General features: G+C 40.2%; 3 protein-coding genes across 3 annotated transcripts in view; 1 reads left to right on the forward strand and 2 right to left on the reverse strand.

Annotated features, from left to right (window-relative positions):
• The window catches only part of AVEN (apoptosis and caspase activation inhibitor), a 156,506-nt gene extending 149,494 nt beyond the window's left edge, over positions 1 to 7,012 (reverse strand). Inside the window, exon 1 of the mRNA XM_056851763.1 lies at positions 6,818 to 7,012. Within this exon, the coding sequence (XP_056707741.1) occupies positions 6,818 to 7,012 (195 nt within the window). The remainder of the gene's footprint in view (positions 1 to 6,817) is intronic.
• The window catches only part of CHRM5 (cholinergic receptor muscarinic 5), a 95,939-nt gene extending 82,760 nt beyond the window's left edge, over positions 1 to 13,179 (forward strand). Inside the window, exon 2 of the mRNA XM_056851761.1 lies at positions 11,512 to 13,179. Within this exon, the coding sequence (XP_056707739.1) occupies positions 11,583 to 13,166 (1,584 nt within the window). The 5' untranslated portion in view covers positions 11,512 to 11,582 and the 3' untranslated portion in view covers positions 13,167 to 13,179. The remainder of the gene's footprint in view (positions 1 to 11,511) is intronic.
• An 8,296-nt stretch (positions 13,180 to 21,475) lies between these two features.
• On the reverse strand, positions 21,476 to 23,554 carry LOC130479401 (fibrinogen-like protein 1-like protein). The gene is made up of 2 exons (XM_056851793.1): positions 23,407 to 23,554; positions 21,476 to 22,173 (listed from the first exon to the last, which is right to left on the reverse strand). The coding sequence occupies exons 1-2, from the start codon at positions 23,552 to 23,554 to the stop codon at positions 21,476 to 21,478; spliced, it is 846 nt and encodes a 281-aa protein (XP_056707771.1).
• Positions 23,555 to 27,830: the final 4,276 nt, after the last annotated feature.

Genomic DNA, 27,830 nt, shown 5'->3' on the forward strand with positions numbered 1-27,830 from the left:
GACTAAAGCCATCCTCAACAGGAAGGCCATATGGGATTTCTGAAAGATGATAAAAACTTGGTATACATTACTCTTCATAAGAAGGTAGGTTGCACAGTAATTAGGAAAACGGGAAAGGGGAGTATGCATCTCTTTCACTATTTATTCATTTGTATGATTTATACCTAGCATTTGAACATGCTACACCCTCAAGGTTTACAGAATTAAAACCTTAAAATCAGCATTAAAATAGCAGAAACAACAACGTAATTAGCAAACGGTACGTTCATGTTATTGCACTGATGGACTCTAGGGTTGCCAGGTCCCCCCTGGCCACCAGTGGGGGGTGGGGGTAGGGTTGCCAGATTGGGAATTCCTGGAGATTTGGGGTTGGAGCCTTGGGAGGACAGGGACCTCAGTGGGGTACAATACCATAGAGCCCACCCTCCAAAGCAGCCATTTTCTCCAGAGGTACAGAACTCTGAGCCTGGAGATGAGCTGTAATTCCAGGGGATCCCCAGTTCCCACCTGGAGACTGGCAGTCCTAATGGGCTCTCCCCCCCACCGCCCCAAGCAACTGGCTTTTTCCAAGATGGAAGCTGACCAGGAAACTTCTTCTCGCCATTGTAATCACACAGTGTTCCAACTGTTCAGAAAACAGAAGATCATTTCTTTATCTAACTCACTGACTTTCAATCGATCAAAAACATTTAATTCTGTGATTTAGCAACTGGTACCGGTACCTCATCACAACCTTGTATAACGGCTTACTGCCAAATCAAAATATTCATTTCTAATTGGCTATGAAAGAAAATATATGTATTTTTGCCAAGCAAGTATGTTCATAAACATGCACGTCAAAATAAGTTTGATGAAATACTCATTTCTGTTTTCTGGTAATTACAGTTATACTCAAATCTTTTCTCCACATGATAATTTTATTTAATCTTTCATCTGCACAGCAATGAGGCCAGTCAATGAGAATGACAGGAATATGGTATTAATTTAATTTGACACCATCTTTACAGATTTAGCCCAGCTTTCTCACAATTACGGGCATAATATTAAAGACAGAAATGCCAACATAGACAAGATATTAAAATATCAGACATATTATCTTCAATAGCTTTCTACATAAAAAGGTCCTGTTCAGACTTTGCAGCATACAATTCAATGTACTCAAGTGCAAGAAGTTAGCTCTTATAACACCAGCAAGTCAGTTCTCATAATCTGAAAGTGGACCTAAGTAGAAAACAATGTATTATCCCAAACATTGGCAACACTGGGGGAATAAAACAGAAGTACAGATCTCTGGTCCTGGAAATCGGTGGTGGTGGAAAGTGCCATCATGTCGCAACTGGCTTATAGCAAGCCCACAGGGACCAGCAGAGGTGGTCTGCATAGCAACCCTGGGATTCTTTGGTGGTCTCCCATCCAAGCACAAACCAGGGCCAACCCTGCTTAGCAGCCAAGATCTGACAAGATTGGCCCACTGGGGCCCTCCAGATGAAGGTGTAAATAAGCAGAAACCCATAATAAACAAGGAGGAAATGCTTCAGGGCACACATAAGATCAGTGAATACAACCAACTTACAATCATGGCAGTGAAAATATTAATTTCTACAACTTACAATCATGGCAGTGAAAATATTAATTTCTACATCCCTTTCAATATGGGTGAAGCAGGAGAGAGGCAACTTGAATCCGCATCAGTGTACATAAGCACAAAACCAGGGAATGACCAGCCTTGCAAGACAACACCAAGTGCATTGGTGTGGTCTTCTATGTGTAGCCAAGAAGCCAAAGAATTCACAGTCAAAGACCTCCTATGCACATCTATGGATAAGCGCAGAAATTATATAGGCTATTACAACTACATCCATAATAGGCTACAGTTGCTAGAACAGCACCAGCAATAGTTTCATTCTCAATATAATTACATGGACATCTCTTTGTCTTTACATTAAAATAAAAACAGTTTGTAGTTACCAAACATTCACAGACGTAAGGGATGTTAAGATAGAACTGAGGACCTAGCTAACAGAATAGTCCAGAATTTTATAAAAACTTCTATTTAAATGTATGCTTCTATTTAAAAATATCCTTCGACATATTTCAGATGTGATGCTGAAGTCAAAATATACTGTGACATCAGTATATGCAATCTGCCTGTTCATGAACCAAAAATCAGCCACTGATACACAACCACATTGGCCCACCAACATTGTTAAACCCAGCACCTAACAGAATAATTTCATTCAGATCAAGGGGGGAAATGTGTGGTGCATGGATACTTCCTACTGAACGCATCCTACAGAACACTGAGCCACTCAGTGGACACAGACTGCTATTGCAAATGTTCATCAAAGGGCCACTTCACATACAAAAAATTGCTGTTGCTTTCCCAGACACATAACATTTTTGTGTAGGACAAAGAATGAGCATGAACATACACCACGTGTGACAAAACCACATGTCCATTTTTTGTGACACAAGCAGGGCGTCTTTAACAGATTTGTTCAGAAATATTATTGCAGCTATTAGCTTACAATGCTGAAACTTACACAAAAATTAGCAAATGTGAAAGGAGTGGTTGAAAGCAATGTATTAAGCTGTCAGAGGTATGAATACACCTTCCTAAAGGAGATATGCATATATAGAGTTGGATCCCACAGAGCATTTCCACTGATGGAAGGGCCAGGGCTCCTGCTACAGACCTCCAATTTCCCCCTCCTGCTGTTCCTAGGGGCCCCCAAACCCCAAGAGCAGTACTGAAGGTAGGAAAGTTTTGCTCTTTTGACAGAAATCTTTCCATCTGCAGAAGAGTTTGGCAGGATCCAAACTACTGGCTCTGCCTTTGTCACCACTAATTTTACAAGTCAGATTACAAGACTTGCATTCTGGGTTTAGTTTGTGGCACAGTCGAGCATGGAATCTGTCTCTGTGGACTATGAAGCCATGCTACAGAAATATGATTGAGAGTGTGCAGAATGCCTTCTCCTATCGCTAAGAAAGTGCAGCCTATTCCCACAGGTTTCGAAGAAACAAGAAGGACTTCAAAGGCAGATAACATACTGCCAGGCAAACTTAAATCCTAGAATCTCTCATTTTTATAGAGAAATTGTACCCTTCCTCAGTCCCACCCCCAATTGCCTCTCACCCATGCAGTACCCATTTTGAATTCCTTTAGGCTACAAGTTCTTCAGGGCAGGAACCTATCTTCGGTTTGTTCTCTTTTCTTTTGTAATGTTTTTTATTTTATAATAAAGGGTACAGAGGAAAAAAGGGGGGAAAGAGAAAATATAAGGATACCCAGCAGAAAATTGAAAAAACATAGATTTAAGAGCAGAATGAGCAGACTACATTGTCCTGCTTTTCAATGTCTTCCCCCACCCCAATCCAATAATTGCCCAAGTTGTAAAACAGAAAAGAAAAGAAAAACATTCAGGAGAATTGAGCATACAATATAATTGGCAAGTGTTCACCTATTATATCTATTTAGCTTATGTAGTATCTCTACAACCGGAATGGTTATCTAACTTTATACTTAAAATGTCATTACCGTTAATTAGTATCTACTTTATTGTTTCATCTTTATTAACTTTAAGTCTCAACATATTTATAAAATAATTTCCATTTCTGTTCTGTATTGTGAAGCAACAAAAACAGCAATGATAATTTAAGAGCCACTTTACTGATCACAGCAAACAAAGCAACTAATCAAAATCAAAATATATAATTTTGGTGTAATGAGTAACTGGAAACAGCCCTGACCTGGATAGCCCAGTGCGGTCAGATCTTGGCTGCTAAGCAGGGTCAGCCCAGGTTAGTATTTGGATGGGAGACCACCAAGGAATACCAGGGTCTCTACACACAGGCAGGCAATGGCACACCACCTCTGAATGTCTCTTGCCCTGAAACCCCTACAGGGTCGCCATAAAGTTGGCATGGACAAAACTGTATGTACATTTCTTAATTCAGGGTTTGTCAGTTCAAACTATAATGTCTGGGGGGAAAGAACATCTAATATTGTAATATTTTGAAATAAGGGGTGTCCCTTAAAATAAGTTACATATACTCCTTAATTTAGACAGAACATTTAAGGTCGCATTCTAAACACTGGTAGTGCTAATCAAAGGCTACGTGCGTCATCCTTAAATATCTTCCAATCAGCTCCTGTGAAATATTTGTGATAAATACAAATAAAAAAGTAATATGTGTTACATGCCAGTAGAATATTATCTCGTCATTTCTAATTTTAATGAATGCAGTCACAGCTGCCTGTGGCAAGTCTCTTGTTGCTGCATTTGCCAATTTTAATCCATTGCAACATCTCCCCCAGGGAATGAAGGAGGCTGCACCTTTATTATATTATTTTAGATTAAATACATGCATGGAGGATAGGTCTATCAACAGAACAGAACCTCATCTGATGGTCAGCAAGCAAATACACCAGTAAATACAAGGGTCTGAGGACAATTTTCAGATAGAGGCCTCCCTACTCTGCTTGTGAGCTCCCCAAGGCACCTGACTAACGCCTGCTGAAGTGTTGGTATTGAACATGGTACTGAACAGTGTGGTCCATGTAGGGCTAGAAAGATTATCAGCACTCTTAATTACACTGAGCCACTGGAGCCATACTTTGCTTGGAAAGTTTAAACACCCCAAAGAGCCATGATTTTCCTCACTGGTGCAAACATATGAAGTACCCATATCAGTATCTCTGTGATTCCCCAGCAGAGCAAATAGCAGCCCTGAGGAGCTGTTTCAACTCAGGTCAAATGCTAAAGGTGGGGGGAAGGTTTAACCCCACTCCCTTCCCTCATGCCATGGTCCCAATCTAAACTGTGGGGTTCATGCCCATCCTACTTAGGAGGACAAAATGCTAGGAGCTCCATTTACAGAACTCCCAGGGTCACATACAGTTTGGCTTATATATATATATTTAAAGTGCAGGGGACATCTCATTTTCCCCCTGTACCCCCTCCCTAAATATTTCATCTTACCCTCCCACAGCAGCCCTTCCTCCTCCCTTCTTCCTTGTCTCCCTTCAGAGAAAGCAAATCTACCTGCTCCCTCCTTCCAGCTTTACATCCTTCCCTTCTTCCTTCCATCCCTACCATTTTTTTTTTTTTTTTTGCCTTTTTGACTGACAGAAACTAAGTCTTGGAAGGCTCAGCAGTAGGGTTGCCAGGTGGGGGGACTGGAGATCTCCAGCTAGTACAACTGATCTCCAGTGACAGAGATCAGTTTCACCTGGAGCAAAAGGTGGACTCTATGGCATTAAACTCCATTGAAGTCCCTTCCCTCCCAAATCCCACCCTCCTCAGGCTTCCCAACCTGGAGCTGACAACCCTGGACTCAGCAGCATTGTTGTGGTTACTTTGTAACCCCCCAAAATGGCAACCAAGATCTTAGAACCTACTTGTGTGATCTCAATGCGATCTAAAGAGTACCTGTCTCTTAAAGCTACAGACATGGCCTCTGTTCTTTGAAGGGAAACCCCTCAATGTATGTTGTTTTTGTTTTTTAGATTTCAATTTTTTGTTGTTGTTAAAAATCTATCTGTCCCTTTACCCCATTGTGTAGCTTTTTTTGAGCCACACTCTAGGGCCTAATTCAGAATTAGATATAATGACTTGAATTTAAAAGGTACACTAGTTAGAACATGCCTATGATATTAGGTGATGTGGAACACAGGCAGGATAATGCTGCTGCAGTCATCTTGCTTGTGGGCTTCCTAGAGGCACCTTGTTGGCCACTGTGTGAACAGACTGCTGGACTTGATGGGCCTTGGTCTGATCCAGCATGGCTTTTCTTATGTAAACATATAAGGGTGCTACCTGTTTAGCATTTTACTCCCCTCTCCAGTTATCAGAACGGAAAGCTGCAAAGCCAAAAAAATAAATAAATGGCTGTTAACGAGTAAATAAGAGCATACACATATTTTATAAGGCATCATACACCGCTGATGGCTGCATTTGCAGCACAAAGCACCTGATGTGAAGACTGCCTGTTCTCGGCGCCAATCCATTCTTGCTACATTATCATATTGATACCATTTTACAGGGTACATGTTGCAAGACAGCATGAATCTTTCATCTGCCAAGCAGGTAAGCCAGCAAACCCAAATTAGCGTACAACGACTGGCACTTCCTTCTCAGGCAATGCACCACTTACAGCTTCTCAGGCAGGATGAGGCACAGGACACATTTCCATAGCATGCCTACCCAGTCTCCAAGAAAGAAAGGAAATATTCCCTTATCCCTTTACAAAAGAAAAATACTCTACACATGGTCAGGGCACTTTGCCCATATTGTTATATTCTTTGTTATATTCTGAACAATGGTGAAAGGGGGGAAATGGGGCAAAAAAAACAACAAGGTTGAGAACCACTGTCGTAAGAATACTTATGTAAAACGCACGGGCGCTTGAGCCTCCTTTCTTCCCTGTTCCAGCCAGGATCGAACGCACGGCCGTTCTTCCCTGTTCCAGCCAGGATCGAACGCACGGCCGTGCGTTCGATCCTGGCTGGAACAGGGAAGAAAGGAGGCTCAAGCGCCCGTGCGTTTTCGCCCTTGGTGACTTCCAAGAACATACATATTAGGATCTGGATTAGTGGGGGGGGGGGGAGAGAAAGCCTGGATTCAGACAACGTAATTCCAATGGGCAATTATTCACACGCGTGCGCGTCAAAGACTCCAAACCTCGAAGAGTGTAACGCGCCCAGACAGGAGTGCCAAATAACCACGATGCCTCGGCGGAGGAAGGGGCGGGCGTGCAAAAGAAACGCCGCTCAGCTCCGCCTCGAAAAGGGGAGGGCGGCCTTCTGTCTTACCGGCTCGTCATAACGAGGAGCGGAGGAAGGCGGCGCGGCTCCTCTGCCGCGAGAGTCTGGCCTGCCGCGGCCTCCTCCGCCTGTTCCTCGGCCGCGGCCCCCGGCCCCTTCCGCCTGCCTGTTCCGACCGCTTGGCCCCCTCGGGTTGGGCTGGCCGCCTCCCCTTCGGGACCGGCCGCCGCGTTCAGGCTGCATCGCGGACGGCGCTGCCCGCCGCGCTTCTCCCCGCCGGCCCCTGCTCGGGGTCCCCGCCCCCTGCAGGAAACGCGTCTCTCCTCGTCCGAAGGAGCGCCAGGCTTGGGCCTAGCGAGCGAGGCCCAGGAGGCCCGGCCAGGCCTCGCGCCTTCCTAGATTGAGGCCTACCGCAAACTCGCACAGGGGAGGCGGGCGCGAGGGCAGCGCTCCGCTCTGGGGAATTATAATACTTGGAGGACGAGTAAATAGTATTCCGCGATTTAGCACCGCGCGGAGCGTGTCGCGACACGAACGGGATCTCCCGTGGAGATCTCGCGGGATTACAACTGCTCTCCAGGTGACGGGTCAGTTCGCCTGGAGGAAATGGCCGTTTTGGAAGGTGGAGTCTACGGCATTATACCCCACCGAAGTCCCTTCCCAAATGCTGCCCTCCTCAGACTCCACCCCAAAATCTCCAGGTGTCTCCAACCTGCAGCTGGCAACCCTATTAAAAGAAAAAGTATCCATCAAAATCTGGGGCCACGCGTACAGTTGGAAGCCCTTGATAGACCCATTTGCACCACAGATCGACCCAGCAGATAATCGGATCAAGCCCTTGTTAAATAACTTGTCATTGTAATTATACATTCGGTACAATATAGCTGATTCATAACAAAGTTCAATAAAATACATTATTGGTTCTTGTGGGTTATCCGGGCTGTGTAACCGTGGTCTTGATATTTTCTTTCCCGACTTTTCGCCAGCAGCTGTGGCACGCATCTTCAGAGGAGTAACACGACAGTGTTACTCCTCCGAAGATGCCGGCCACAGCTGTTGGCGAAACGTCAGAAAATACCAAGGCCACGGTTACACAGCCCGGATAACCTACGAGAACCAATGAACTCTGACCGTGAAAGCCTTTGACAATAAAATACATTATGTTTGTCTCCCTCCTCATTGCATTCCTTTCCACATATTCATCAATTATACTTTTAAAATTTTTGTTGTGGCATAAAATTTTTCTCTCCCTCGTGAAATTCTTGCAATCCTGATAAAAGCTCAGTTAAGGGATGAACTAGATATTATTTCCAAGGGCAATTTTAGATACACGCGCACAGACACACAAATCTTCTCATCCTCTGTTGTACTATTTGTACTTTGTATAAAACATATTAACATCCTCATCAGAATGCGGAAAAAAAAACATTTTGAAACCGCCTTTGTCGTGGTCAATAAGATATTTGCGTTAACAAACAAGTTAAATGAAAACTTAAGTTTCACATTTGAAAGTGCAGTAGCATTTATAAACTATCTTATGGGAAACTAATCCACAATAAAAGTGTTCTGGGAAGGACAGAATAGGTAGAAATCCATACACATAATTGCTTCAAGTAGGTATCAGCTGGACACAACTACACCATGTAGTCAATACCAATTCTCTTGGAAATCCCAATTTCACACGGTCTCTCAGTTTCCTCTTTCCCAGTGCATTTTGTATAAAGTAACCGAATGAGTTGGGTAGCATAAGGCACAGTAACTATTAGTGCTGTTAAAACTATTCTGCACATAAGTATGTAGAGAGTGTTAATCCCCTGCACAAATGATAAATTCTCAAAATACACATGATTGTCACTGAGATGTACTCATTTTCCTCTGGCTTTGATTGTGCGTATACTAGTTGTTAATTGAGTTCTAGAATTTTATAAAAACATTGCAATATTTAATATTTGACAACTTTGTTCTATCTGCAACAAACCTGTGTGTGTGTGTAAAGTGCTGTCAAGTCGCAGCCGACTTATGGCGACCCCTTTTTGGGGTTTTCATGGCAAGAGACTAACAGAGGTGGTTTGCCAGTGCCTTCCTCTGCACAGCAACCCTGGACTTCCTTGGTGGTCTCCCATCCAAATACTAACCTACCAGCAGAAATTATGTATGGCACAATTCAATTTCATGAAACGTGATTGTCTTGTTGCAGGCACAGACTTGGATCCACCAGTAATTTCCACAAATGGGGTTTCCATCCACAAAGTGTGACTTCCTCACTTCCCCTTCCTGCTGCATCTCCAAATACCCCCCCCCAAAAAAAGCTGCTTCTGGAGGACAAGGGAACCCCAGAAGCAGCACAAAGGGGAGAGTCAGAGGTCTGTCATGAGAGGAGAGAATTTGCAAAAATCGCCCTTGCTTCCATCCATGGAAATCCTCCATAGGAACCATCCCAGAGGATAGCTAAAGATCTCCAAGCTAAACAGTCAAAACTTGATGATAAAATCGTATTAAGAGTGCTTCTTCTGAAGCAGCAAATGAAAGGGAGACTTACTGTTCCGCTTTGGAACATATTGTCTTCCACTCCAGAAGCATAGGCAAGGAATATTAATAGAAAGCTTTATAATATAGGGAGATGAGAAAGCTGGGCAACAAGCAAAGAAGTACGGATGCAGTGAGCAGATAAAGGGATGAAGGTTGATGTTAAAGAAAATATGTACAAAGTAAGGATCTTTAAAGGTTTATTGAGTAGATATTATAAAAGAAAAAATTGAAGAACATTTAAACTTTTCAGTATAATACACCAAGATGCGACAGGGTGTGCGGTTACAGGAATGCTCAGAAGTGTATTCTTAGTGCTTCTTCCTCCTCCTGTTTTGCTGCTGAATAACAAGAATGTGAGCCTTGCTTTATTCCAGTTTCCCCTTAGTGGGACTCAAACCCCCTCACTTCAGTGAGTTGCTGGGGATAGGACATCTGTGAATGTGTAGTTGCGTGTTCTCTTCTTGCTTATCTAATGTCTGTGTACCCCTTCCCTTGTAAAAAGCTGCTCCTTGAGACACCACCAGGACCTGAACCCTTCTGTGGGAAAGTTGTGGCTTTTCCACTGTGGTTTCTTCTGCCAAATGAGTGGAATGATATGGTTGGGGAGCCCATGCTTCCTTCCCTGTATGCCCATCTGTCAAAAGATTTTGAACATTTTCAAAATATTTTAATTCTCATCTGCATAGATCCTAGGTATGAGGCAGTTACAGGGCTCCCACTGGACATGCCTCAACCCTCCATACAGCAGCAAGTGCTCTGTTGCTTTTGTCCCTTCCCTTGTTTGTTCTGTTGAGAGCAGGGTGACGACAGGGTGACCGGCCAACATCAGTCTTTTGATTGGCTCTTTCCCTTTATGGTTGATACAGGGCTGTCAGTATGCGTCTCGATGATTGGGGTTGTCTGTGGTGTCATTATGGACTCCAGTACCATTGCTATACTCCCACCTTCTTGGAACTGGGTCTTTTGGGGGCATTTCTCAGTGAGCAATGCCAGTTCTGCACTACCACCAGTGATGTGATGGCATCCAGGTTTAGGGCTGACCTGTTAGTTTCCCTGTTCCCTTTGCAAAAGCTGTTTCTCAGTAATTCCCATGTAACTTTCCAGATCTTACAGTGGTTCCTTAAAAATTGTTTGCAGTATGGTCCTAGCATAATTATTTAATAATAGTTACTCTGATGTACAGTGCAGTGAAATGAAATGAAGAAGAGACAGCTTGAGTCAATACGGAACACTTGTTTTTACTCAGTTTAAAATTTCTTGATATTTACACACAATTGCTACATTCACAGATGTCCTTATAAGGTTTATTTACTCCAGCTCTGAGCAACGTGTGTTTAAGACCAATAAAATAAGTGGGTTCAAGCACATCTACCTGATGGATTGTGCCTTTATGTACAATGGCAGAAAAACAAACAATCTATGAGACAAATCTGATCATACTAAATTAAAATTAAGGAATTATTTTACATCACTTCTGTCCCATGTAGATAGTTTTTATTACATTATCTTGAGAGAATAATCCAAAACACACCTAATCATTCCTTTTAACAGCTGGATTAATAGTTCTGTTAAACTATTCATGAGACTTTTGCCCGATGAATTCTGCATCAGTAAGCATCCTGCATACTAACAGCAAGAGAATGAACCAACCAAGTTTCTCCCAGGCCCCTTTCTATCTGAGATCAAGCAGATAGCAATGAAAGAGAGCATTTTCAGTACTGGCAGCCTGGTTATGAAATACTCTGCCCAGGCATCTACATTAATTTTTTAGTTACCAATACTTTTTTTATTTTCCATATGTTTGAAAATGTTTTTTCTCTTTTATGACAGTTTTATTGAAATTTTTATTTCATCTGTCATTTTCTACTTCCTTTGATTATGACTGTTTTTATTGCCTCTGGTTGTTGTCATATATTGTTTTTATTTATTTGTAGTTTGGTTTTACTAAAACTGCTTTGTGGACTTTTAAAGTGAAAAAAGTAGTTCATAATATTTTTAATCAATACAAAATAAATGGAGGTTTATCTGATAAAAGGTGTCACTGTGACTATTTTGTATGTGAAAATGGGTCACAAAATATTAACATATTTCAAATTCAGGGTAATTAAAATTGAAGTTATACAATGGTTTCACCGTTTTCTTATGCAAATAAATTTAGCAGCAACCCATTATTGTTTAATGAGTTTTCTCTCTCTTTCTCTCTCATTAAAAAGGTGTCTTCAAAGCAACATGAAAAATCTAGAGCAACGTTTAAGAGCCTGATGTTAACACACCAAGAAAAAGGATGGAAGAAAAAATCTATAACAATTCAACCAATGGTACAACTACTAACCATAAACATCCAGAAGGACACAGTCTTTGGGAAGTAATTACCATTGCTACTGTAACAGCCATTTTAAGTTTAATAACCATTGTGGGGAATGTTCTTGTAATGATATCCTTCAAAGTCAACAGCCAACTCAAGACCGTGAACAATTACTATTTACTCAGTCTTGCTTGTGCAGACCTTATCATTGGAATATTCTCTATGAATCTTTATACGTCCTACATATTAATAGGTCACTGGTCTCTTGGAAGTCTGGCATGTGACTTGTGGCTAGCTCTGGATTATGTAGCTAGCAATGCCTCAGTGATGAATTTGCTAGTTATCAGCTTTGACCGTTATTTTTCTATTACAAGACCATTGACCTACAGGGCTAAACGCACACCCAAAAGGGCTGGCATTATGATTGGCCTAGCTTGGTTAATTTCCTTTGTCCTGTGGGCACCAGTAATCTTATGTTGGCAGTACTTTGTAGGGGAGCGAACTGTCCCACCAGGAGAATGCCAGATACAATTTTTGTATGAACCCATTGTCACCTTCGGTACTGCAATTGCGGCTTTCTATATCCCAGTTTCAGTGATGACAATTTTGTATTGCCGTATTTATAAAGAGACTGAAAAACGCACCAAGGACCTGGCTGAACTTCAAGGGTCCCATTCTGTGGCTGAGTTTGAAATGATAAAGCCTCAGAAAGCTCTTCTAAAGTCCTGCTTTAGTTGCAAGCAACAAAATTTGGTCAAAAGGGAAAGATGCCAGGCTTCATGGTCTTCATCCAGCCGAAGTACTTCCGCAACAGCAAAAGTATCTCAGATCCAAAATGCTTGTCATGACTGGTCTAAGGCAGACCAGCTAACCACCTGCAGCAGCTATGCATCCTCAGAAGAGGAGGATAAACATGCCTCTGATTCCGTCTTTCAAGTAGCTTATAGTAACCCAGCAAAAGCCAATGATGAAGAGCATAAAGAAGAGAAAAGGGAAGCTTTTATAAAAGACCAGTCTAGGGAAATCGACTATGAAACCCAGAAATACTTTCTAACACCAACCAAAGACCATGTTCAAAAAAGTAACAAATGCGTAGCTTATAAATTCCGCTTGGTGGTTAAAGCTGATGGAACCCCAGAAACCAACAATGGCTGCCGAAAAGTAAAAATCACTCCTTGTTCTGCTTCTTTATCCAAGGACCCTTCCATCAAAAGCATGGATCCAAATATAAACCATCAAATCACTAAAAGAAAAAGAATGGTTCTTATTAAGGAACGTAAAGCAGCACAGACTTTAAGTGCCATTCTTCTAGCTTTCATAATCACTTGGACGCCCTATAATATAATGGTTTTGGTCTCCACATTCTGCTCAGATTGTATTCCTCCGACACTGTGGCACCTTGGCTACTGGTTATGCTATGTGAATAGTACTGTTAATCCAATCTGTTATGCTCTCTGTAACAAAACTTTCAGAAAAACCTTTAAATTGTTGCTCTTTTGTCAGTGGAAGAAGAAAAAAATGGAAGAAAAGTTATATTGGCAGGGTAATACAAAGCTGCCTTAAATTTAAATTAAAGAGTTTGAAAAAATAATTGATTTTGGCCAAGCACTGTAAATTGGCTGCAATTCTTTCTTTATAAAGTCGTCGTTTTGCATGTCTGGAGACACAAGAAGCACAATTTGTATGATGATGGTAGATCCTTGTGGCTATGAAGAGCTGCCACAATAATGAACATTTTTATACTAAATGGAAGAGTATTAATGTCACTATAGAAGGTCTCCTGTCCACATTTCAGCCAGATAAAGAATAAGGGACCTTAATGATTAGTGATGGAATAGACCCGTAAATTCATCAGATCCGTCTGTCTGGAAAGTAACTCTGTACTCCCCCCCCCACACACACACACACACAAATCTAAAGCTTTGTCTACTTTACTTAGAGCTTTCCAGTGAAAAGAGGCTTGAATCATTTACTCTGCAAAACTGTATCCTAATTGGGTGGAAACAAAAGGAAATAAAACGCCAGTGTTAAGACTTTAAAGATTTTAGAAGACAAACCTTTTTTTTTTTTACTGAATTGCAATGCTACTATGTTTGGATCATTAATTTTTCTGTAGCAACAGAGAGAAGGCTTGTAGGGAGTATATGGTATGATGTCTTATGAAAATGGAAAAGCCATTTACATCACAAACATTGTCAAAGAACGCCAACTGCAAAGAAGGGTTCAGTTGATTTCCCTTTGAATTTTATTTATCCATGCTTGGATAGTTCTGAAGGAGTTTTATTTTATTTTTTAAATCCAACGTATTAGTGTGAACTTTTCATTACAGAACTGACTACATTTCTCATGGCTGCAATCTAGGATATGGCTTCTATGGGAAAAAATAGCTTATTAACTTTTTTGTTACCTTGCCAGATAACTGTCTTGGCACTGATCCCAAATACATATACAGTAAGCCCTGACCTGGGTAGCCCAGGCTAGCCCAATCTTGTCAGATCTCAGAAGCTAAGGAGAATCAGCCCTGATTAGTATTTGGATGGGACACCAACAAGGCAAAACCACCTCTGAACATCTCTTGCCTTGAAAACTCTACAGTGTCTCCATAAGTCGGCTGTGACTTGATGGCACTTTACCCATAAACAGAAGGCTGTTTCACACCTCTGCATGCAGTTGGCACATTATTTCTTATATTGACTTGGCATTTGAACAGCCTCCCTTCAATTTCTATGGGACATCCAAACATGCATATTGAGCATTGCAGCCTTAGGTGATGATCTGAACTTCACTTACTTATAGGGGAGGCTCATTAAAAGGTATTAGTGCCATTAAATTTGTCGATAGGCAATTGTTTTTGAGATTGGAATTTTATTCTCTAGTCTTTAAAGCAGGTGCAAGAAATCAATTAAATGGGTTGTTGGTCTGTTTACAAATAACATATTAAAATCATTCCAGAGGTTTGTTAGTCTATTGCAGCAACAAAAAAATGAACTGGAATCTTGTAGCACTTTACAGAGTAACAACATTTTATCCCAATATAAGCTTTCTTGGATTGGAACCCACTATCCAGAGAAGTGGGCTCCGCTCCATGGAAGCTTATACTGGAATAAGATTTTGTTAGTTTACCACAAGACTCCAGTTCATATATTAAAATATGGGTTTTACTTAAAAGATGAAACAGGTCAGGCTTTTAAAATGTGTATGTTCACAATCATAAGTCTAGAACTTATGCACCTTTTTATCCAGAGTTTTACAGGTGCTTTATTCATTTAATGGCTTTTAGTCAGTTTTCTCCATGGATCATCTTGACATCATCTAGCGTTGTCAAACTGAAAAGACTAAGACAATCAGAAAAAGGGAACATTCCACTCACCTACTTCTCTGTCCTTTGGATTGTTGGTTTCAATACTTGAATGACATATTCCCCTGCAGTAGCTAACATAGCATCAGCCACAAGTTGCTGAAGCTATGTCCCTTCTGCCAGAATAGGAGGAAGAAAAATATTTATTTGATGGCTATTTTAGTTCCTCTGTACATAAAGAAAAGAATTTATGACACATAGTTTTTGTGTTGTCGTAGGCATGACCATCTGATTAGACTGTAAGTGATCTGAGAACTGCAGTCAAAATCAGCTATCAAAGTAAACCAATACTGGCACAAAGCACAGCAGTATTACAATGTACGATGTAGTATGAAAATAAGGTGATATTTATACATACAAGTAAATAGAGAGTTCACGTTTTTAAATGTTAAAAGGCCTAGAAAATCTATCCCAGCTCCCTGGTCCATTCTTTTATTGGCAGACCTGGGAGATCTAAGTGCGCAGAGAGCTCTCTGCTAGCAAGGGTTTCCCTGTTCAGTTCAGCGCATGCCATGGGATGCTGCTCATATGTGGAATCACCTCTTCCATTGAAGCAAATACAGAAGACCATTCCTGCAGGAGTTCCAGTTACACACTGGTGTACACAGGCTGTGGGTTGGGAGCTAAGTCCACAATCCGAAACTAAGGTGAAATCCAGTACTAAGGAGCAACTAGGAAGTCTTGGTTGCTAGCTCCAGAACTTTAAAGATCTACACTTTCATGGGATAAATTCAGTTTTGTAGCTCTTTAGCTGACAGTGCAGTCCTCAGACATTCGACTGCAGCTTAAAGATCACAAAAATATTATCCTAATCTAGAGTTCAAGAATGTACACGTGCACAGTTTGGGTGTAAGGTTCATCGCCATGTTGCATCATCTACATATAGCTTAGTATGGTAATAATAGAGTTGTGAAATGTCATGTTGAACAGTTCAGAGATTGCGAAGTGAATCTCATGAATGCAATTATATATTTATCATTGCTTCCTATGACCTCATTAAGTACTTATAGTAATAGCTGGGTATAGTGGGAAAGAAAAGGTTTATCCACAGATAAGGAATTAAACAGCGCTGTAAATAACTGAACTGAGTTATTTACAAAAGATTCCCCATCTTTTGCAGAGGGATTAGATATTGTTTAAACTAGTTGTACAATAATGTGAAAAATGTGTATTTTGGGTTCAATATGATTGATTCTATTTTGTATTGTGCCAATTGTTTTTGGTGCTCTTGCATATAATTGTTAAAGGAAAGTGCAGGTTATTATAGAAACCTTTGATTGTTTTTTTTTAAGCACCATCAGAGCATCTTTTGTGTATAGTGTATGCATTGTGTTTTTTCTTCCTGGCTTGTTTTGAATTTGATCAAGCATACATATGTGTATAATATGTGTGCTTGGTTTTAATAATGTGCACTACTGTGGCACAAGCTATGTAATAACAGCAAAATATGTAAGACCGTAAAAAGGTTTCTGCTAGCTGCAATGAAAAAGCTTTGCCTTCTACTACTGAAGTTAAATGGGAAGTAATTCTTATCACCAGTTTCTGTTGAACAGGAATGTTTTATGTTTATGGTCTGTTTGTTGAGTAGATGTATAAGATTTCACAGTGATGGATGCCAAAGTATCAGTTAAGTGTAACTGTTTAAGTATGTACTCAACCTATGCTGCTAAAAACTGAGACATTACACTGCCAAACTCTGGGATACATTGTAAATATCCGGAACTGTATTAAAAATGAAATGTGTTTGTTGCTTTCCTGTATGCTATAATTAAATAATGGGGGAAGGGAATGTTTTTGTTTTGAGGAAACAGGAAGAGAAGGACGAGACCATCCTTAATTATGTCTTTATTTGTTTAAAATATTTATATGCTTCCTTGTAGAACTGGAATGGCTAGGAACAGTAGACTATTGCTGTAGATTAGAACAAAAAAATTGTAAACAGTATCAGAGCTGAACAGGAGCTGCTTCTTTGTAGCTAGATCCCATTCCACTCTAAAGAAAGAACCAAGCAGAATAAGTGATTTATGTGGCTCCTTCCCATGCCAGCTTAATCGATTCCTGAAGCAGAGATGAGACATTCCTTGGAAGAGATGCCCAGAAAGCTGATACCTTATAAATACACAGATGGTCAGCAAAAGCACATAAGAATTCCAAGACAGTACAGAATCACAGACTGCATAACACCCCGTGAGACCTCCTCAGTATTGGTCAGGGTTTCCAAAGTACAGAACAGTATTCTCACTCCTGTTCCTTCCTAGTGTTCTATTTTGCCTGTTCAAAATATTTCGCATATAGTTTTTGGTTGTACTGATGACACAAGTCAGCAACCATTAAAATCTGGTCAAGCTGGTCAAGGGAGATGTATTTGCTGCATGCCAAATGCCCATTCAAACCCCCTCACCTTTGAGTTGGAGGAAATTGGAGATTCTATCTCATGCTGGGATGCTATGACTAATCATATGACCGATCAACATATGTGGTGGTGGGGGGGACTACTTGGCACAGCCTTGCGGCACTTTAGAACTTCAGAGGTAAAAAAGTTTAAAGAAAAACCTTGTCCACTCAAACCTAAAAAGGGTCTAGGACGGTCAACCATCTCCCTAACTATGCATATGGAATTTTGACATGAAGGAACACTCAAAGTCTTGGTTTCTTGACTTACCTTCTGAAGCAGTAGTTCCAAAAAGGTGCTTTGACTGACAATGTTAATAGATTCTATATCATACTTAAGAGAGCCAGCATGGTGTAGTGGTTAAGAGCGGCGGACTCTAATCTGAAGAACTGGGTTCGATTCCCCACCCCTCCACACGAAGCCTGCTGGGTGACCTTGGGCCAGTCACAGTTCTCTCAGAACTCTCTCAGCCCACGTGGAGGCAGGCGATGGCAAACCACCTCTGAGCATCTGTTGCCTTGAAAGCCCTACAGGGTCATCATAAGTCAGCTGTAACTTGACGGCACTTTACACACACACACACACACACACACACACACACACACACACACATCATATTTAACTCTCTTCCTTTGATACCAATGAGATTTCAATATGCTTACTTTTATCTTGATTGTGATCTGTGTAAACACATACATACCAATGCAGATGTACACAACAGGGCTTAATTACAAGCTTCCCCCAATACAAGTCAAATATGAACCCAATGATCAATGTTAACAATATAATGTAATGATTCCTCTGAGGTGTTGGATTAGATGAAATTTGGTGATCATTGTAGACTAAAAATTTTCAGTTTATTAGGAAAGAATGGAGGAAACAATCATCACACACAAGGGGCTACATCTCCCCATATTATAATTGCTTAGCTAAAGCTGCCATCGTATATATAATTACATATGGCAAGTCTTGTCAAATTCACTGGGGCATACCTTTGAGTAAAGTGCATATGAATGCTATATAATTCTTCTAGATGTTGCTGAACTCTGCTTTAAATGAGCTTGTTCATAATTTCACATACAGTTGAATAATGCCAAGTTAAATAATCCATTAAAAAGTAACAGATTTTTAGTAGCTGAAAATCCTAAAAATAAAAGGCAAAGCACTACAGCAGACATTTTATTAATTAAATACCCAGAGATTAGTCACCTCCTAATATTTTGACATGCCTCTGTGAAATGAATGGGGCTAATCTTTGAGCAAATGGGGAACCAGGCTGTACTGAATAGGGCTGCCAACCTCCAGGTGGTGGCCAGAGATTTCCCACTATTTCAACATCTCCAGGCGACAGATCAGTTCCCCTGGAGAAAATGGCTGCTTGGCAATTGGACTCTATGGCATTGAAGTCCCTCTCCTCTCCAAATCCTGTCCTCCTCAGGTCCCACCCCCAAAATTTCCAGGTATTCCCCAACCTGGAGCTCACAACCCTAGTACCGAATTATATTTTTGCATATAAAATATCACTGGGTAAGAGCCAAAGAACTGAGTGGAGGGGGGGAGCCTTAACATCATTTAAAATACTTGAGCAAGAGCTTACACAAGCACAAAGTGCCATAGGTTCTATATCAGTTCTTATGTTTCCGCAAGAGGTTGTATAAGCTCTTGTGGAATAAGAAGAACATTGTTAGAACTGGTTTGTTGCTCAATGCTCTAGCACAAGATTCATATCTGTTTTATGCCTTTCTGTGAGTTACCATCTGCATGTGGAAGGGTTCCTTCCGAACCATCCCATTGTATGTTTTCACTAATAAGAATAACCATTTTGCTTACATACCAACAGTGTTGGGGAACACAGCAAAGAACTGAGAGGAAACCCCAGTCTGGAACATATAATTAGAGATCTGCAGTCAGACAACCTGTATTGCAACCCTAAACAGAGTTACACCCTCCTAAGTCCATTGAAGTTGACTTTTAAAGGACAGCTTTGCTTAGGTTTGCACTGTTGGAGGTGGGGAAAGTAGTTGAGTTTGCCAGTGAGCAAGAATTTAAAAATAATCATTGTGCTTATATAATTCTGTGACCATATACACTTTTTCTAAGATAAGAAAGGTGAATAATGATACAAAGAAATTTGACTTCATCTGAATCAGAATTTGGGAGAAGGAAACAAAATGCAAAAGATAAGGATAATGAGAAATCTAAGAAAATAAAGTTTGACTTAAATATTAAACAAAAGTGCTAATGAAAAGGAAAGAGCAGATTAAGCAAATATTATTCTATGTCTTTAAAAATTAAACTATAGAACATTTTCTCTAAGCGATAAATTTGCTTGAGATAAATTTGCTATGAGATAAATATGAGATGAATTTGCATCAGTCTCTGCACGAAAGATACAATCTATAGCCACATTCCAAAACAATAGGTTAGTAGACATTCGTATACATCCCTGTCCACTGTTAGATCCATATCTCAGATCTGCACATTTGCTCATCCATCCTTGATCAACACTGAAAAAGTAGAATTGTTCTTAGAAGCCATGTCTTTGGGTACCATTTTGCTCTCCCTTTATGAAGTATGCTGTTTGATGATGAATCACTAAAGGGGAGCATCCAGTCTGGCAGTCTCTCTCCAAGACAAGCAACACTAGGTTTCTTCAAAACTATGGCACGGTTACTTTGAAGCACCTAACAGTTGAAAACTGCTGTGATACCTTAACAATTAAGGTTCCTCAAATTTTATTTACTTGTTTATTGCATGAATCACACATATTTTGTGTTGACACTCAAGATAGATATATTGTGCTGAGAAACTTTGTTGGTAAGCATCTGTTTCATCACTTCAATAAACAGCTACTTTCAAACAGTTAAACCATTTTTTTAAATTGGAAAATAACATCAACACACACCAAATATGGACTGAGACCATGGCAAGGGTGGGGGTTAGTTTTTTTCACCCATTCCCCCGCCCTTGACATCAGAACAGCCCCCTGTTGCTGTCATCTGCCCCATTAGGGAAATAAGGCAACATATAGGTGTCCTAGAGTTACTAGAAAAGACAGTCATGCTAGGAAAAGTTGAGGGCAGCAGGAAAAGAGGAAGACCCAACAAAAGATGGATTGACTCAATAAAGGAAGCCACAGCCCTCAGTTTGCAAGATTTGAGCAAGGCTGTCAAAGATAGGACATTTTGGAGGACATTGATTCATAGGGTCGCCATGAGTCAGAAGCGACTTGATGGCACAACACACATAGGTGTCCTTCATATTTACCCCAATAGCCAAGTAACAGCTCTGGAGGGCAAATTGCAGTCACAAGTAATGATGCAAGTGGAAATGCTTAAGCTCTCTCCTGCAGTTCCCGTGTGAAATGGAGGGCATGGATGCTATTTACTAATTTTTAAAAAGCACTCTGGAGGATTGCTTACAAGTCTTCTAGCATCTCATATAAGTTTGGCCTAAAGGGACATACAGAGCGTTGGATCTTCCAGGGAATTGCTTCCTTTCTTAGACAACAGCGGCAGCTGAAAAACTCATTGTTAGCATGGATTACTGAGGATGAAAGAAAGCTAGGAAAAAAGAAATACATAATCACAGAAAATAGTGGAAAATAGCAAGGGAAATAAAAGCTGCATCTCACTAATTATGCTAGTTTTCCCGTTTTCCATCCTATTTAATTTAAGATGTATGTAACTGCTATTGTTTATTTACTCCATGATCAATTCACGTTCCTTAAAAATCTTGTCTTGGTGTTCCTCCAGTTGCTAACTTTATATGATATTTCTTTATGTTCACAGGGCCCAATAACCTTCCAGGCATCCTGTGGTCTATGAAAACAATTAATATGCTTTCTCATTACCTCACCCACTACATTAATAATATGTAGGTCATCCTCTTGGTTAGATGATCACTCAGGAGTTATTGTTAGGGTGCAAACATTAAAATTTGGGGTGCTCATTATTCATATCTTGTTATCTGATCTTTTTGTACTAGTTACACCTTAATTTATACCTTTAAAAACATACAACCCAATGAAACATTCTGTTTCTACATGCAAATTAAATAGAACATTTCTATTCCATCCCCAGATCAGAACTTGAGGAGCTGATTTCAGTTTTGCAGCATTTTTTACAGTTCATCTTTCTGAGCAGGACAAGCTTTGGCAGAGTCCTGACTGTAGTCTGCTGGCTTGACCATCATCCAGGCATATTTACACATGTGCTCTTTGTTACAGTCTTTCTGCCAATATATAACATTCCTGCGGTTCAGATTTGCTCCAGCACAAGCATCGTACCACCAGCCTCCACCAGGAATACCATTGTATTCCAGTTTGGCACAGTTCTGAAAATAGTTATCATTATCTTTGTCTTTTGTAGTGAACTTCTGGTTATCATGAAGATATGCTTCTGTATCCTGAGTCAGAGCGTCAACAGCATTGCCTTTGTACAAGCCAAGCCTGATCCTATATTGAGATGCTTCATCCTCAATGAGGAATGGCTCATACTCTCCCCACTTGATTTCAGCATTTAGGTCAACAAGTTTAACCCTAAGCATATATGGTCTTGAAGAACTGGTTAACTGGTGCATATATTCATTCCCTAACCAGTAGTTGTCTTTAAGGGAGCCAAATCCATATTTATAATCCTGCCAGGTCCTATCGAAGTCCACAGTACTGTTGGCAGTAATGTGCTGAATCACTGTCCAGCCACCATCTTGCATATGACAGTATACACCAATGGGCTCCTTTGCTGGCTGAATGATGTAAATGCCATCTTTGGAAGTCTGTTCAGATTGCTTAAAAATTTCACTGCAGTCCCATGGATAATCTGTGCATAATGGGAGAGAAGAGAACACTTCATATCATTTTTTGTTTGGCTTGCAAACCATCCTCAAGAATAAGTACTTGCACTTAAATATAGGAAAAAGTATTATTCCCATCAGAATTTGCAACATAATATTATGCATTTCAAAGTCCACGTAGTATTTTCAGGTTCTATTGAAATCAATGGAAAGGGGCCTTGAAGAGGCAAATAAGGAATGTCAGGCATGCAAACAAACAAACAAACACTACGTCAGGCCTAAGACTCATAGTTGACCATTTTGTCTTCAGGTGCTCCTCAAAGCTCACAAGCAGAGAATGATGGGGATAACCATCATCTCTTGGTACTTAAATGGATACAGCCTCTGAACTTTATAAGTATTCTTGGTTGTGATGAGTAATAGCCATTGATAGGCCTATCTTTTTAAAAAGTCATCCAGGAAAATGGCTGGCTCTGACAGCATTCTAGTGTTTTGAAGTATGTACACCATTCAACTCTCTTCTTATAGGTAGGACTAACAAAAGTAAAGATTAAATTACTTGTGACCATATGCGGAACAATATTGTGAGGTGCCCCAAATAAAGAAAGGACCCACTCCCCAAAACTGTCTGTGCTACAAAGCATACAAAACCATTCACATAAATGTTACTTATATAGAGTTAAGGTGTATTGAGTTAATTATTTTGGATTTTGTGTTAAGGAATACTGAGAAAATCGATTGGACTGAGAAAATTTATTTTTCATGTAAGTAGTTCAGTACCCTTTGATTTTTTCAAGGTTAAATGAGCCTTTAAAGAGTAAACATGTTGTTGCAACTTGTTTCATAGGTGAATGAAGACCATGTATCAAGCAGCAACTTACGATGCTGTGTGTGACCACTTGGGTAAGCTGATCATCTGTATTGTCCTGCCACATGATGAAGAGAATCTTCTCATTCACTTGATTCTTCAGACTTCTGATCAGGTGCCGAAGTCCTTTCAGCTTGGTAGGGCAATACAGACGAAGGGCTTACTAAGTAGTGAGCTACAATGGCAAGTGTTAAGTTTCTATCTGGTATGTTATCATTTGGTAAATGATTATATGTACTTACCCATAAAGCTATATTATTATTAAGGCAGAACAAACAGAATATTTTTTTCAGGAACCACCCTGGTACTATAATGATGAACATAATCAAAGTATAGGATAAAGCCAATTTAATAAATTTCTCTCTCTCCCACATATACATTTGTTCATTACCTTTTGTATTAATGTTGAGCAGCCTTGAATAGTCTCCTGGTAAAAGCATGTGAGCGTTGGCAAGTTCAAGGACCTCTTCTGCGCTTGTCCTTCGTCCACACTGAACGAACAGCAGTAGGATACACCCCAGTGAATTTTTCAAATTCATTTTTTCTTCTAAGCTCTTCACTCAGATGGATGCTGGAAACCTAACAGAGACTGGCATTTAGCATTAAAAGACTGATTGCCTGCGCAGAGAATTTCTTGAAGAGAAATGGAAAACACCTGGTTTCTCAGTCAAGATCTGCTAAAGCCATTAAATCTTTTTTTTCTCTTTTGAAACTCACTTTTTAAAATGTGTCACACTGCATTTGTGACAGGTCATTTAAAACGTGTCACACTGCATTTGTGACATGTAGAACTTTCATGTCATGCAGAAGACATTAAATCTTGTTATAGTTATCAGTGTGATATAGCACAAGTGTGTGCATGATAACAACTGATGGGAAATAATGGCACGGCAAAGTTTCAATTTAAAAGCACGTCTCTCCTTTATCAGATCTGATGTGCCATGTTCCCGGGACCATATCTGAAATGAAAATGTGCCATTGAAAGGAAGAACTAAAGCATGCCAAAACACTAGGTGCTTGCATGGGAGCTATTAGGGGAGAAAACAGTTGTATGTGTGTGTGTGTGTAAAGTGCCGTCAAGTTGCAGCCGACTTATGGCGACCCCTTTTGGGGTTTTCATGGCAAGAGACTGACAGAGGTGGTTTGCCAGTGCCTTCCTTTGCACAGCAACCCTGGTATTCCTTGGTGATCTCCCATCCAAATACTAACCAGGGCCGACCCTGCTTAGCTTCTGAGATCTGAGGAGATCAGGCTCACCTGGGCCATCCAGGTCAGGGCAAAAAACAGTTAACCCATAGAATAGTTGACAATAGTTGAAGCCTCAGACTTCAGTCCTGTCTGTGCTATCTCTAGTGACTGGAATTCTGTGGCTTTTTTATGTAAAAAATTATGTAAAAATCTTCCTGTGAAGAAAGTAAAAAAAATGTTTGGGCATAAAACAGACCAGCTTAAAAATAGACTTCTCTTGGAGCTGCAAAAACATCCTCCTATAAGTACATCAAAAGCCGTAGTATTAACTTTGTATCATATATTGGAACTACACTATAAGCAAAATTCTTCTTGCTTCTAGTCCACTTCAAACAGTTTAGTTCCAAATATTGGCAGTATACATTACAAAAGGATTTGTGTATGTCATGCGATTGCTCTTAAATGGTATTCCTTGAAGTAAAATCCTACCCCAGGTGGTAGTTTTCCTTTTCAAGTGATCTCAAAATGAGCTAATGAATTTATTATTACTAAGTTAAAATGTGATTTTGACCCAAGATCCAAACTGATCTTAATTGTGGTAAATCTAAAATGGGATAAATATCTGTCACAGAATATATAAAAAGGCTGAAAAGAGATCAAATGTTTTCTCTCCCCACAATATTTAAATTTCATATGAAATCTACATGCTGCCTTTAAAGTTCTCTGCTTTATAAAGAAAGTAGGTTTGAACTAGGACACAGACAAGGAAAGGTATAAAGACAATATAACAAGAGGAAAGCTCACCTTTCTTGTTCTAATTAACAAACTGCAGGAACAGAACTCATAAACCCATGGGATAATTCTTTGGATATGTATCCTGCCTACTACTGAAGTCTAGGTGAACAGCTCAGCCAAGATCTCTGTCTCCAGCATGGAAAGCCAGCTATCTTACAAGACGTTGCATTTTTAGTGTGTTTATCTTTCGACCGGTGGACTTTACTCTGACACGTTGTATCCACAAATAAGCATCTTAAAAGGCCAAAGTTCTGTTCATCTAAGAAAGATATTGCCGTGGATAACACTGATTTTTTTTCCTACTTAGTGAACCCATTGAACGAAATACTTACAGCCTACAGTTCACGCTCCCAGGCTAAATCCTGTCTTGATGACTGCATCCAAAATGGCTAACACGATTAGTTTTGGAGGAAAAGCTGCTATAACAGTGAGATTAAAAAGAACCAACAAAACAACTGCAGTCCAATCTTTGTTTAGGTCTCATTGCGTACAACAAGACATTCCCGGCTAACAATGAAATTCTAAACAGTTACACCCTTCTAAATGCACTAGGATTAGAAGGATGTGACTCTCTTTAGGATTGTACTGTGAGGTTGCACCTGGAACTAAACCTCACTGAATAAAGTGGGACTTATTCCTAAGTAAACAGGCTTTAAAGTTTTATCTATAAGGATATGCTGGATTGTAACCACTGCTAAGCAAATTTAGCAAGAGAGAGAGCATGCAAGAAGAACAGTGAGCCAGTGTGGTGTCACAGTTAAGTATGTCAGACTAGTTTCTGGAGACCTGGATTCGAATCCCCACTCATGCCATGGAAACTCACTGGGTGACCTTGGGCCATTCACATACTCTCAGCCTAACCTACCTGACAGGATTGTTGTGAGGATAAAATGGAGCAGAGAAGAAGAAGAGTTGGTTTTTATATGCTGACTTTTCTCTCTCGCTTAAGGAAGAATCAAACCAGCTTACAATCACCTTCCCTTCCCCTGCTCACAACAGACACCCTGTGAGGTAGGTGGGGCTGAGAGAGTCCAAGGTCACTCAGCTGGCTTCATGTGTAGGGGTGGAGAAACCAATCCAGTTCTCTAGATTAGAGTCCACCACTCATGTGGAGGAGTGGGGAATCAACCCCAGTTCTCCAGATTAGAGTCCACTGCTCTTAACCACTGCTCTATGAAGAGTGGGGATTTGAACCTGGATCTCCCAGATCCTAGTCTAACAATTTAACCACCATCAAGCATGCTGAATCTTCATTTTAAGAGGAGCTATGTATTTTAAGTAAACATGCATAGAATCAGACTGCATGTCAGACTGCACTGTTTTTTTCTAAAACACAAATGTGTGTGTAAAGTGCCGTCACAAATACAGTTTTAAAAATAACCACTGTATGTTTTACGTCAATTCACAAACAGAGTTAATAAACATAAGACCGCCCCATAAACAAAACAGATTCACATATTGGCTCATAAAAGTTTCTTTAATACAGTTATCTTCAAAAGCAAATAAAATTATTCTACAGTATAAAATCTGAAAGGCTAGGTTAAAATAATGAAAAACTACTGTCTTCTCAGTATGGGTTATGTGAAAATTTTCTAAGCATTAGTTCAAGAGGCTCTTGTGCTGTATAATTTCTATTGCTCAGTGGATCTGAAGGTAAGCAACAACAGTTATTTGCAACACACTTTTGTGATTCCCTCTTTCTCAATTTATATTTGTTTTGACATGACTCCTTCATGTAACCTCAGTTCTTTCCCCCTCTCTCTCCTCTTTTCCTTCAAGCTGGAAAAGCAGAAGTTAAGTGGGAGGTTTAAGAAACAGCTAGAAGAGGCAGCTGAAGTTCTTTCCTGATTCTCTCAGAGAAAGAGCCATTTTACTCTTGAGAGCCTTCATATCCTTCTCTTGCCTGGTTTGAGGCTCAGTAAAATGCAATCTCAATCCTTTACCTTCAAATGGTTTGGGGAACTTTCAGGATAAGTACCCACCACTTAATCCACCTCAGTTTGAGCGCACCATAAAAGCCCTTTCTAATCCCAGAAACAGTTTACAACATCATCTTAAGCAGCCCATAACAGTATCTACTGCAGAGTCACCCACATGATACAAAGGAGAGCTATTTTCAGTGGAAAGTACTGACCTGGCTATATTCTTTTGTAAACTGCTGCAGTCTCACAGCTCGCTACATGCGTACATGTGTGCGTGCATGCACGCATACATACATACATACATACGCTCTGGCTCATATAATTTGTACCTCCATGAGGCTTTTGTTAGGTCACAAAAAGGGAGCAATGACATGGGGCGCATGCTCACTGTCTGAATTAGGTCTTTAATTTCACTGGTTCAAGTTAGTCAGGATGTCATACACAGACATAACCCCCCTACCACCACTGCTACAGTTGACACAATCATGGCGGCCCAGTGGCTTCTACTCAGTACTCTCTACTTCTCCAGAACCACTTATAAAATCAGCCTGCAATACTGCAATACTTGTAATTTTGTTTTGTTTTGTATTAATGCTGATTTCTTGTCTATTTGTTGTACATTAACTCTTTATCTGAATTTATTTGTTTGTTGGACTTTTATGCCGCCCATTCCTGACCAGGTCAGGCTCAGAGTGGCTCAGAAACAGTTAAAACACCATCATTTACAATTAAAACTAATTACAAGTTAATTCACATCATCGTATTCCCTATTACTGTCTATGGGTGTGAAAGCTGCACAAGGACAAAAGCTGATTGGAAGAAAGTAGATTCCTTTGAAATGTGTTGGAGGAGAGAGTTACGGATAATTTGGACCGCCAAAAACAAACAAACCAGTGGGTTATAGATCAAA

The sequence above is a fragment of the Euleptes europaea genome, chromosome 6 (genome assembly GCF_029931775.1).
Source record: "Euleptes europaea isolate rEulEur1 chromosome 6, rEulEur1.hap1, whole genome shotgun sequence".
Classification (NCBI taxonomy): Eukaryota; Metazoa; Chordata; class Lepidosauria; order Squamata; family Sphaerodactylidae; genus Euleptes; species Euleptes europaea.